Source organism: Vipera ursinii, assembly GCF_947247035.1.
Source record: "Vipera ursinii genome assembly, chromosome: 3".
NCBI classification, from domain to species: Eukaryota; Metazoa; Chordata; class Lepidosauria; order Squamata; family Viperidae; genus Vipera; species Vipera ursinii.
In genome coordinates, this window is record NC_139516.1 from 173692986 (window position 1) to 173706561 (window position 13576).

The following is a 13576-nucleotide window of genomic DNA, read 5'->3' on the forward strand; positions in this document are numbered from 1 at the left end:
TTAAATAAATCTGTCTAGGCTTCCAGTCTTAGACTAAGTAAAGGCAGAACTCAAGTAGCAAACAACCAAGTTCACAAAGGCTACAGAGACAAGAAAGGGAGAGTTGTGACAAGCCGCAACTTAGCATTATTTTGATGTTTTGAAACCACTCTTAAGTTTCAATGAGGGAAAAGTAACTTCAGAGCCTGGGATTTAAGTCTTTGGGAAAAATGAGAGCTTTCAATCTGGCAAAATTGTGGCTGTTCTTGTTGCAGAATCCTCTACTGTTGAAAACCATTCAAAACACTAGATATAAACTTTATTTTTTTCATAAATACTGAGGGCCTCTGTGGTCATCATGCCCACCCGCTAATGGAGTTAGTCTCTGTTCATGGAAGGCCACTTTTACACTATATTATTTATGAATTTCATTAGAATTTTATTGGACAAATGCATTGGCAGGCAATTTTGATTCTAATGGAGTGATTTACTTTTTCTTATATTTTACTTGTTATCAATATTTGCGTTTGTACAGAACAAGAACTAGAAATCAAGAGAAAGAACATGGTAAGATTATTTTTTAAAAAAAGTTGAAAATTAATTCATTTGAAATCTACAGTAATCTTTGTTCTCCCCTCTCATCCACCCTTTATATGTACTTTTTTAATTGAATGGCTATCTCCTGCTTGAGAAGATAAGAATATCATGCCACTCAGTGGCCATTTCTCTGTGCTTTTGACCATTAAATTGCTTTGATAAAAATAAATGCAATGAAGTAAAGAATGGGATGGAAGGTGAGACACTGTCTGGAAAATATTCTTTAGACTCCTCTGTGAAGTGCTTATGAAGAATATTAATATTGTGAGGGTAGCAATAGTGAGGAATGTTCAGGTTACTGTGAAGTCTTACTAGAATTTGGGTAATGAAGCCATTAGCATCTGGAAGTGCCACAAACCTAACAAGACAAAGAGACACAGTTTGGTGTAGTGGTTAAGGCATCACGCTGCAAACCAGAAAACTGCGAATTCTAGTCCTGCCTTGGACACAAAGTCATTTGAGTGACCATGGGCTAATGGCTTTGTCTCAACCCTAGGAAAGAGGCAAGGCAAGCCATTCTGAAAAATCTTGCCAAGAAAATTGCAGGATATTGTCCAGGCAATCTCATAGATTCAGATGAGTGGTGTGGTGCCTAGACATGGAGTTCTCACCTGACAATCAGAAGGCTGTAAGTTCAATCCTAGGTAGCAGCAGATATTTGCTCTCTGGGTGCAATGAGTAATAGTTTATTGGGAACTCTGCGTAGGCATCTGGAAGGGCATCTGGCCAGTAAATGCTCAACTCCATTCAGTTGCCCCAATCAGACATGACTGAACAGAAGAAAAAAAATAAGGTTCATAAAGTGTCTTTCATGGAGTGACAAGTTGTTTTACTTTGTTTTACAATACTTCTAGTGGGCAGCTGAGAAATGGAAATTTCAGAAGGGCAATATACTTCAGTTTTACAACAAGATGACCCATGGATTTATACGTCTTAAACAAGATGGAGTGGTGGATGCCATTGGTGACAAAAAAGACAAATATGGTAAATGTTGTCTATCTGGTGACAGAATGAGAATTCTTTAGGGATACACAGGATGGAAATAATCTTAAGGGAGGGCAGTTTTTTATTATCATGTCCTGTAGAGTAGCAAAGCAAAGAATCTTGATGCTTGTTTCTAGTAAATGGACTTTGCGATTTGAATGAACAGTAATATAATTTTACTTTCATCTAGTGTGTATCTGAAGTGAGCCATCCATACTCCATAAGAATATCTCCTAGCTTCCATTTTGCAAGCTCCAGTATACCCCAAGATTACAACACTATAAATTAGTAATAAAAATTGTAAGATGACACATTTTAAAATATTTTTTCTCCTAAGTGAAGGCTGTAATAGATCTGCTGATCCTCTGTGATATGAACAGGGTGATTAAATCCACAATAACTTTTCTATTAAACCAAAAACACTTCACTTACCAATCCATGGCTACAGTGAATGTATGAAAATTACACATTTTCTTACAGAGATGAGATTCAAGCTGATTTCTCCACAGAGGTCAACATGCTAGGGAAAGGAAATATAATGTTCTTCCCATATATCATCCCATGCATAATTCCTCATTACTGCTGCAACATCAAAATAATAAAAAAAGATTATTATTTCAGGATAAAAATTCCAAAGGTTCCCAACTTTAAAATAAGAAACTCAAATTCACATACCTAGTGGCCTTATATTTTATAGATGATTTATTTATAAAAACTAATAATAAATAAATATCAGTTGATGCTATATATCTTTTTTGATGTTTTAACTGTTTAAATTGTTTTAAATTATCTTAGCAGGTTTTTTTAGTTTTAGAGCTGTAATCTGCCCAGAGTCAGTTGGCTGAAATGGGCAAATACAGAAATTGAACTGAATAAATAAATATCAACAGGAAGAAAAAAGAAATACAGCATACAGTATTTTCACAGAGGGAAATTTCATACAATTTTGGGGGGGGGGGTGTTAAAGCAACTTGATGTTACATTATTATGAAGATCTGATTAGGTTCTGTTTTTGTTGTTGTCCTGAACTAATTAGGTCTTTTTGAAGTGGCAGTAAAGAAAGGAAGCCTCTGTGTTCTTAGAAGCCATGCAAACCCCCACCTTGGACTTGCTTTCGCTCGTGGCTCAGTCACAGGGATGGTAACCTTTTCACCCATGCCTTCTTTTCCCCCCATTATTTTGTGCTCAAGAAAGTTGATCAGAACTATGAGAAAAGTCATAAAAAAATATCCCCTACGAAAGCATGCAGTTAGCCACTCCAAGACTTTCCTTCGTATTATATGATATTCTTTGGTTTTGCTATCATACCATTTACTGATCAACTCTTCTTTTTTGGGGGGTGGGGGTGGGAAACTACCACCAAAACTCCTATTGTAGCTGTGCAGAAATGTTTTCACAGACTTGCCACAAACCTACGACACATTTGGCTGATACAATAAAATTTGCAACGATCAGGAACTGATCAATAGATGTTATTTTTATTATTTTTATTTTAATTCCATTTATATCCCGCCCTTCTCCGAAGACTCAGGGTGGCTTACAAGCTTAGCAGTAGCCTTCATTCTATGTCTATGCCTGCTTATTAGGGCTTTCACACACACACCCCCAAGCGGCATTATTACAAAGCTTAATTGCCCCCAACAATCTGGGTCCTCATTTTACCTACCTCGGAAGGATGGAAGGCTGAGTCAACCTTGAGCCTGGTGGGATGCGAACCTGCACTAATTGCAGGCAGCTGGTGTTACTTAAGGAGGCATTAGCCCACTGCTCCACCAAGGCTCTTTGTTGATGATACTGAGAGGGAAAACACAGCAGCAATGGGAGTTGAGTTCTAAAAACGTTGTGCCATTGTTGAAGGAAATTCTGGGAGGTTTTATTGGCAGCCCAAACTTATGCACTTTATGCTGAATTATTGTAATATTAATGCTAGTGTGGTAGCTGAAGTTATAATTCAGTTAATAATATTCTTTTTAGACAGAAGCATCACCCTTAAAATTGCAGTAATGACAGTAAATACTGAAGAACTAATCCACTAATCCTATTTTCTGGTTTAGATCTTATAATATGTTTCATCTTCTTAAACACAACAGAAAGAAATCTGTACTGCTATAGGAGAGGATAGGTTTGTGCTGTACGGTTATGCAAAACTGTAATGCTATGATCTAAAATTGTATCCATTTTCAAAATTTCTATGAATGTAGACTAATCCCATTTTCTAATCCCATCTTTATTAGAACTATGGTGATAACCACTGTGAACTGCAAGTTCATGTTCAGCCTAATCATTGCACCATTCTGGAATCGTCCCAGAATCCAGGACAAATGATTTCTTTCAATTTCCAAGGCATGGTAGCCGATGATAACACAGGCTATGCAGGGCTAACCAAGGAGTTTGTGGTCCATGTAAAGGTAGGAGAAAAGGAAAAAGAACATAGGCTGTTGCAAACAGCGAATGAACAGCTTTCAAAAGACAAGCAACTTTTACCCACTAGATGGAGCTGAAGACTGCAATAACTTTACTATCAGTAGCTCCACAGTTTCCTTAGTTTGTTGTATTTTTGTATCAAATGAGATTAAATTATTGCAGCTAAAAATGGCCAGTTCTGATATAATAGATTGCTTAGCCATAGTTGGTTTAAATCATGGCTTATTAAACAAATCACAAGCTAAAAACAAATATGCTATCCACTCCTTAAGGGCCATACTAGTTTGGAAACATCTGGAAAATACCAGCTTGGCAAAGGGGGATTATATTGGAGGTAAAAAGATGAAAAATGGGAAATCTGAAACCCAATATTATTTGCAGATGGTTCTGCTTGCTGCTTTCTAGGGTATATTCCAGAACAGTGCCATAATTTTGCTCACTACAAGCTACTGCCAGTTTCTCTGCCTAAGATCTGATGGGAGCTGCAGTGGAGCAGGAAATCAGGCTGATGACTCTTACTGGAAAGTTCATAAAATCAGCTCTGGGATTTGTATGTTTGAAAATGCAAAACACCCAAGAATGTATCTGAGGATCAAGGATGGCCAATGTAATGGAACGGTAAGAACTTTGCATTTTCTCAGCAAGTGCATAGATGGATTTATTGAATAAAGAGATACATTTTAAAGCTGGTTCTTATCAAATAGATCAAAACAGGAGGCAACTGATCTGCGCTCAGAAACAAAAAGAGTACCTGGATAGGAGATAATCAAAACTGAAGACTAAACTATGAAACTAGAAACTCCATAGATGTTTTTATGATCAGGAATTAAGCTTGACTTAAAGAAGACTTTATAGGAATAATATAAATAATGTTATAATGTTTACTGTGTGGAGTTTGTTCCAGAAAAAAAATCCTGGGTTTCTGTATAAAAAATTCAAATCTGAATGTTTTGAAATATGCTCTATTGTCATAAGTGCATGTCATAAATACTATGAAAGTCAATTTGGTATAGTGGTTCAAGGCCTAGAAACAAGGAGGCTAGGAGTTCTAATCCTATCTTAACCACAAAGCCAGTTGGGTGACCTTGGGTCAGTTACTCTCTCAGCCCTGGGAAAAAGACACTGATAAACTGTTTCTGAAGATGTCAGAAAAATTTCAGGGACCTGTCCAGATTGTCACTAGGAGTCAAGACTGACTCAAAGGGACAAAAAAAAGTGGGGGTGATTAAGAATGAAACCAGTTACCATCATTGAAATTATTCAAGTAGAAGATGGGCAGCCCATAGTCAGACATACTAATTTGGATTTTAATTTGGATCATTGCACTGAACAACGGATGAATTATCTAAATAGTCTTTTGGAACTCTGTGCTTCCATGAATTAAACAGAAATATAATGCATCCCGATAGTGAAGAAGATTTCAGTCTGCTTCTACAATATATTGATGGATAACTTGGAACGCCATTGTATTAATTCTGGAAATGCGTTCATTCTAACCTTTACTTTGACAGGATAACATTTCAGAAGGTAGATATTCTTAAAGAGAGAATTCTGCTCTAGTAGCCTTGCAAATAGAGTATGTATAGTCTGACTATTTGCCAATTAGCTACCCAATTGAAGATAAATAATGAAAAAGTCATATGGCCAGGTAGCTAGATACTTTTGATATGGAAATGCGTAAATGTGGTTGAAAGAAAGCAAGTATTTGAACATTTTAGTTAAAAAAACGCACAAACAGGTAAAGTTAAATGATCTCATATGATAGAAAAGCTGCTGCATGACAACTGGAATGCATTGGGAAATACATTGAACTGGTAGGACAAACCCAATTTAGCAAAATCCGGGCATGCCCATTTTGTACAGGCAACTGCCAGGGATCACTAGCAGCTGGTGATGGAAGAGAGGCTGTGTCCTGTGAGCATAAGGTGTCTTGTGAATAAAACATGACTCCTGAAAGCATTGTGGACTGTTCATGTAGTTTACTTGGCAAGAAAAGTTGATTGCCATTGTCTTTATCAAGATTTTTTTAAAAACAAAAAATCCAGTATTTAGAAATTTCACATCTATATCCTAACTAGGTCCAACCATGCTAAGTTTCTGAGACCAGAAAAGGGCCAATAGTTGAGATGGTGAAGCATAAAATTATACCTAAGGATAATTATGCTAGTCCTATTCATGTTGATTTACTACATTTTTTTTAGGGCATAGGAGATGTGGACTGTCATTTCAAAGTACAAAAAAATTTAGAAACTGGGTCTGTAAGTCTTGAATCGTCACGAAACAGAGGAATATACGTTGGTCTTCTACCTAATGGTGAGACCAAGCCATTTGTTGATACTGGACAAAGCAACATTTTGTTTTACCCACAAGTTGTCAAATGTATGTACAAGTTAAAATAATTATTTGCTTTAAAAATACATGGCTTGCAATTTATTTTTTAAAATACAAAAACTACTGGTAAAAGTATGTTTAAGGTAATTATATAAATGAACATCCCAATTATTAACAATGTTGATATCACATTGCATTGCCTCTACTATATGACTTATGAATTTGCTGCTACTTTTTAAAATACATACAAATTGCATAGCCCTTCTAACCTAATAAATGTTCATTTCTGCCAGATCGATAAAATTTGTTCACTATGTTACGATTACAAAATTACAGGACAGGAATTTTCTAGATCAGTTTTCAAGCAAAATATTTTGTCAAGTCCTAGGTCTTCTTCTCCAGAAGATTCTGGCAGAAATGTGCAGTAGCTATTAAATATGATTGTAATCTTATAATCAGATCTTTGTAGTCTGTGATATGTAGTAAGGATGACATAGAACAATTGTATTTGAAACCCCACAAATTGACCTCATGTTTTCTCCCTGGTTTTCATGACATTTTAGGTAGCACATGTACTTGTGTTTTGGGGGGGCAAACAAAATCAGATGCAAAATTGATGCTGTAAATTATTTCAAAGCTGTTTTGGTTTGTTTAGCTGTATCAGTGTGAAAATAATGTTTTCCCCTTCTTCCCCAACACTGTTATGGCTATGGCTATAGTTTGATAATAATAATAATAATAATAATAATAATAATAATAATAATAATAATAATAATAATAATAATAATAATAATAAATTAAATGTATATGCCACCTGATTCCCAGTAACTCGGATGATATGACTGCTGAAGTGGTCAGAAGTTGAAATCTGTCCAACCCCACAGGCCACTTCAAGCTTTTGTGGCCATGTCCTCTTCTTTCCAGTCACTAGAAAAATTTTCTTCATGACCATTTTGACTCAGACTTCAGGAGAGGTCATAGAAGCATCTGCCCAAGTAATGCATGGCCTGCACTTTCCATAATGATTGAATGGTATTATGCACGGTCCTTATAAACATCATTTTCAGCTTTTTTTGAAAGACCACTATACTTGTGTATAAAAACAGGACCACTATCTTCTTCCTCCACTGCACAGAAGCTCCATTTTAACTGGGAAAGACAACCAGGTTCTATCGTCATTCCATTGATAACTCTGTCACCACTGATTTCTCTGATTTTGCCAGCAAGGGGCTTTACGTGGCCAAACTTTTCAACTCTTGCCACGGCTAGGCTATTTGTCAACACCAGTCTAGCATTCCTGCATAAGAACATCAAACTCTTGCATGCAATTCATAAGAAAAGAAATGTATATAATCTGTTACAGTATATATTGGAAAACTGTAAAGCCAGTTGCCCTTTTGAATTTATGGAAAATTTATACAGAAATAAGAACTGTTTTTAACTGCCTTTGAAAAAGTTGCCATTTTTGTAAAAATATTTCCATTAAATTTTAGTTGGCAGAAAAAAGCCAAAGGGAACATCTGCAACTCTTGCCCAGCAGGAAGAATCTAAGCAGCAGTTTGCAGGAACCCAGAATTTATTATCTGGAAGAGAACCAAATTTTCCTCCTTCAGGTAAAATTCATTCATTCATTCATTCATTCAATCAATCAAACAAACAATTTAAGTCAGTCAGTCATATACATCATAACATATTGAAATGGGTGTTTGATTTTCAAAGCATTAACCTGATCCTGCCATTAATAATGGCTGAATAGATTTTTTAAAATGTTTAACATTAATACAAAATTTCATACTATCACAGAATGTATTTCATTTGAAACATTCTATTTTCAAAAGATTACCTGTCAACTCAAATAGTACTAGATAAATCATAATGATATTCCTAAAACTGACAGACCTCTGAGAGTCTTCATTTAGGTCATGGATAGATTGCCCAATGCTCCTCAGATATTCTTGGTTTCTTTTTACATTGGTCTATCTGTTTTTATTTATAAGATTTATCTTACTGCATTAAACCAGTTGGAGTTTATGACTAGACAGGGTTTACATGTGAGTATAAATCATAAAAATGAAAAAAAAGACTAAAATAACTCAAATACAAAGCAAAAAATTAAAACATAAAAGTAGTATCTTCAAAGGTTCTCTGGAAGACTCCTGTTTTCATTTGCTTCTGGAAGGCCATAAGGGTAAGGATCGTAGGCACTTCAAGAGGCAAACTATCCAGAGGAGGGGAACTGCTTCAGAAAATGCCTGCCATTGGCCCCACTTTTCCATAATTTCTAATATAAAGGCATCTTCAGCAGATGGCCCTTATATGTAACAGTAAGACAAAGCAGAAAATATCGGTGAGGGGCATTCCTTAAGATATAGAGACCCCATGTCATGTAGAGCTATATAGTGATCAGGACTTTGAATTGCACTTACTAATGCAGCAAAATGATACTTCAACATGACTGATCACTAAGCACACATATTGCTGCATTCTGAAATAGCTGAATGTTCCAGGTGGGCTTCAAGAACTACCCATAAAGAATAATTTACAGTAATTTAATCAAGGGATATTGAGCAAACGAGGGACCATCTTCAGTGCATCCTCTTCCAAGTAAGGCAATAATACTGCAGCTGGTGCATGGGCAAAGCTATACAAAACCCTCCTGTTTTTCTAGGAGAAGCCATAATTCTAACAGGATCCCCAGAAGCAAGCCTGCTCTTTCTAGAGAGGCAAAATACCATCAAGCGCCAGAGAACCCATCATCCTCTGGAATCAGTTTTCCTCTGAATCAATAGCTGTTCTGTCTCATTTTGGTTGAATTGGGCACAATAGAGGAAAGGATTGAACCCTGAGACAGAAGTTAGAAAGCTATCCTTTCTTGCATGTGTGAATATATAAGACCATGTGCAAATTAAGGTAGAGGTTTCTTTCTTAGTAATGTGTTGGGTGCAAATTTATAGTACAATCTTATGATGAGCTGGAAATGGTCAGTTCTAATTGTCCCTATGCCAGGGCTATCGAGCATTGGTTTTTCATGTCAAAAGGGTTTTATTTTTTACATATTAATGAGGCTAGGAAAAAAAATTCTTTGGAACCTTGGAATGCCACCATTCATAAATAACACAGTTGAGTAATTTTAGTTTTTTTTCCAGGTAATTAAAATGCATGGATTTTTCTTTCAGATTGCATTGCTTAATTAATAAATATATTCTTTGCCCTTTATCTTAAGTTCACCTTAAATGTAAATTACAGGAACATCTGTTCCAGGGATCAGAGAAAATAATGAGCAGCAAAACAATATTTTGGGTATGGGGGTGGGAAGGTAGGATAAGTATTATTTAGAATACTTAAAGGTATGTTTGGAATTCCTTATATAAAGATTATGCAAATTTAAGCCAATGATAGGAAACAAATAAAGCTAAATATTCCTACACAGAAAGAACTAGTCATAATAAGCTTCTTAACAAATATGAATGTGCAGTGATAATCATTTCCAAGGAATACTATTTCTCTTCATGACATCACTTCTGTCTCATTCCCAGGTTATTATGGACACAGCTTGAGGTTATTTTAGTTGTCCTGCTGTTAAAGAGGTGTCTGTCTCCCTTGTTTTCCCTACATTAATCTTGTTGTATGAACGTTGAAGATGCTGCTCACAATGATGTGTGTAGGAGTAGGGTTCTCCTGTGGACTGCTGAAGTCTGGTTTGGATTTGTCTTCCATGCCAATTTCTCCTTCTGCTGAGAGAGAGAGAGAGAGAGAGACTAGACACAGAGACAAGGGGGGATGGCAAATCATCTCTCCTAAAAAACTGATGACTCCCATGGGGTGCAGGTCTTCCATGGACAAAAAAAATGACGGAAAGATGGAATGAAAAAGTTACCTGACAAAATAGTTGCAAGCATTTGTCTGTTAGTTTGTTTGACATTGGTAGAACAATCTGCTACTTTATTCTTTCTCTGATATTTTCTTTTTATGAAAAGCATAGATACAACCACTTAGAGCAGGGGTAGGCAACCTTGGCTCTTTTATGATTCGTCGACTTCAACTCCCAGAATTCCTGAGCCAGCATGGCTGGCTCAGGAATTCTGGGAGTTGAAGTCCATGAGTCATAAAAGAGCCAAGGTTGCCTACCCCTGACTTAGAGGGCAGTCAGATTCCTGCAACTTAGATCTTTATTAATGTGGGCAGAAATCATAGGGAAATATGGATGGGGAGGAACAGGCTTTGACTCAACCCTGACAAGACTGAGTGGCTGTTCGTGCCGGCATCCCGGGAAATTCCGATTATTCCATCTCTGGCCATGGGGGGTGAGCTATTACCCCCCGTAGATAGGGCTCGCAACTTGGGGGTCCTTCTAGATTTGCAGCTCTCTTTGGAAGAGCATATTGGAGCTGTGACTAGGGGGGCCTTTGCCCAGGTTCGCCTGGTGCGCCAGTTGCGGCCCTATCTAGACCGGGATGCCTTGCGTACAGTCACTCATGCGCTCTTGACATCTCGTCTAGACTACTGTAATGCTCTCTACATGGGGCTTCCCTTGAGGTCCACCCGGAGACTTCAACTGGTGCAGAATGCAGCCGCGCGAGTTGTCTTGGGGGTTTCCCAATACTCCCATGTTACACCTTTGCTCCGCGAGCTGCATTGGCTACCAGTTGCTCTCCGGGTGAGGTTCAAGGTGTTAGTGATGACTTACAAAGCCCTTCATGGCATGGGTCCGGATTACCTACGGCAACACCTGCGGCCGGCGTCAACTTCCCTCCGTCCAGTGCGCTCCCACAGAGAGGGCCTCCTCAGGGTGCCTCCGATCAAAGAATGCCGATTGGTGGCCCCCAGGGGGAGAGCGTTCTCTGTGGGCGCGCCAGACCTATGGAACTGCTTACCGGTCGAGCTCCGGATGGCCCCCGACCTTCGCTCCTTCCGGCGCGATCTCAAAACCTTCTTTTTTGAACAAGCTGGCCTGGTCTGACAGGATGGGGTTGGGTTTTTATAATTAGTTTTAATTTTTAATATGTATTAATTACTACGGGCATAGTTATTTAATCACTTTTTAATTTTTGTATTCTGTTTTTTATTATGTATTGTTTCTTAAATTCTACAAATCCCATATTTCCCAGGCAGAACAGTCAAAGCCTTTATTGGCTGGGAATTAGAGGACCCATAATCCAACATATTGGAAGGCCACCAGTTTTAAAGAATTTTACCATTGTGTGGTATGGCTTACGTCTAATATTTTTCTCAAAGTGCTGGACAATATTTATGTAAATTGTTCATTTCATTCAGTTCACAAGAAAATAGAGAAGAATGGGGTTTAGTTTAAATGTTCTACTTTTTAAAATGCCAGTCAGTCAAATACTGATAATTACAACTTTATGAAACATGTAGGAAATATTTTCAAACATAAGAAAAAATTGGTTATTGAGCATGTACAAAATTTCTTTCACAATATGTTTCCTATGTTGTTTGCAGAAAGCTCTATTTGAATCACTGTACTTTTCCCATTAAAATATATTAATAATGCTTACATTAGGGACAATTAACCATCATTAATATATTAAAGAAAAAGAGAGCCAGAAGACATATCATATTAGGGAAAGTTGCGGTCAAAAATTGTAGAAAAAATACATACAATATCAGATACCATGTGTGTGTGTGCCTGCAAACACACACACACAAACACATTTTTCTACAGGTTTTTTTTTTTGAACAAAATTTCTCCCCAAATATGAAATGAGTTAAAATCATCATCATCATCAAGTTGGAAGGGATCTTGGAGGTCATCGAGTCCAACCCCCTGCTCAGGCAGGAAACCCTATACCATTTCAGACAAATGGCTGTCCAGTCTCTTAAAAACTTCCAGTGTTGGAGCATTCACAGCTTCTGGAGGGAGGTTGTTCCACTGATTAATTGTTCTAACTGTCAGGAAATTTCTCCTTAGTTCTAGGTTGCTTCTCTCTTTCCATCTGTTGTTTCTTATCCTGCCTTCAGGTGCTTTGGAGAATAGCTTGACTGCCTCTTCTTTGTGACAACCCGTGAGATATTGGAACACTGCTATCATGTCACCCCTCATCATTCTCTTCATTAGACTAGACATTCCCAATTCCAGCAACTGTTCCTTATATATTTTAGCCTCCAATCCCCTGATCATCTTTGTTGCTGTTCTCTGTACTCTTTCTAAAGTCTCAACATCTTTTTTACATCGTGGTGACCAAAACTGGATACCTTATTCCAAGTATGGCTTTACCAAGGCATTGTAACATTTCAGGTGATCTTTGATTCTATCCGTCTGTTAATGCAGCCTAATACTGTGTTGGCTTTTTTGGCAGCACACTGCTGGCTCATATATATATTTTTAATACTATTTAAGTGATTGTCCACTAGGACTCCAAGATCCTTCTCATAGTTAATTTAATTTAATTTAATTTAATAACATTTATATACCGCCCTTCTCCCTGAGGACTCAGGGCGGTTCACAGGGCAGAATAAAATAACCAATACAAACATTAAAAACAGATTAAACAATTGCCCTAGTTAAAAACAATATGAGCAAGGTACCACCTATACTATACCTGTGCATTTGGTTTTTCTTGACTAAATGTAGAACATTACTTTTTTCACCATTGAATTTCATTTTATTAGATAGCGCCCAGTGTTCAAGTCTGTCAAGATCCTTCTGTATCTTAAGCCTATCTTCTGGAGTATTGGCTATTCCTGCCAGCTTAGTGTCATCTGCAAATTTGATGAGTTCCCCATCTATTCCCTCATCTAAATCATTGATGAAGATGTTGAAGAGCACTGGGCCCAGAACAGAGCCATGGGGCACCCCACTACACACTTCCCTCCATGTAGATGTGGTTCCATTGAGGGCCACATGCTGACTACGGCCAGTCAGCCAGCTATGAATCCATCTAGTGGTGATGCTGTCTTACCCACATGAAAAACTAAGAGAACCAAAACTTGACCAACTTGTCCACACAGAATTAAGGGATGCTTGGAAAAGACTGCAGTCAATTTCTCCTCAAGCTGAGGAATCTTCTTTTTGCCATCTGTCTCATGCTTCCTCTAGTTGGAGATATGCCCCAAGAAGGCAGCAAAGTGTAGCTGATTTGCATTTCTTTCTACATTAGAAGGTAGACTAAAGCTATTACTGAAAAGGCTGGGGGGGAAATCTTTCATTTGATGACAGAAGCAACTTCTGACTTTAAAAAAATGCTGAGGTCACAGTTGAGAAACAAAGATCACAGGACATCCACACAGTATCACATTGATT

At 37.5% G+C, this 13576-nt stretch overlaps 1 protein-coding gene across 1 annotated transcript in view; it reads left to right on the top strand.

The window, feature by feature from the left end:
- The window catches only part of LOC310638956 (lipoxygenase homology domain-containing protein 1-like), a 215031-nt gene that overhangs the window by 53292 nt on the left and 148163 nt on the right, over positions 1 to 13576 (top strand). Inside the window, exons 11-17 of the mRNA XM_083360317.1 lie at positions 515 to 546; positions 1431 to 1560; positions 2597 to 2700; positions 3795 to 3968; positions 4390 to 4602; positions 6186 to 6363; positions 7809 to 7928. Of these exons, the coding sequence (XP_083216443.1) occupies positions 515 to 546; positions 1431 to 1560; positions 2597 to 2700; positions 3795 to 3968; positions 4390 to 4602; positions 6186 to 6363; positions 7809 to 7928 (951 nt within the window). The remainder of the gene's footprint in view (positions 1 to 514; positions 547 to 1430; positions 1561 to 2596; positions 2701 to 3794; positions 3969 to 4389; positions 4603 to 6185; positions 6364 to 7808; positions 7929 to 13576) is intronic.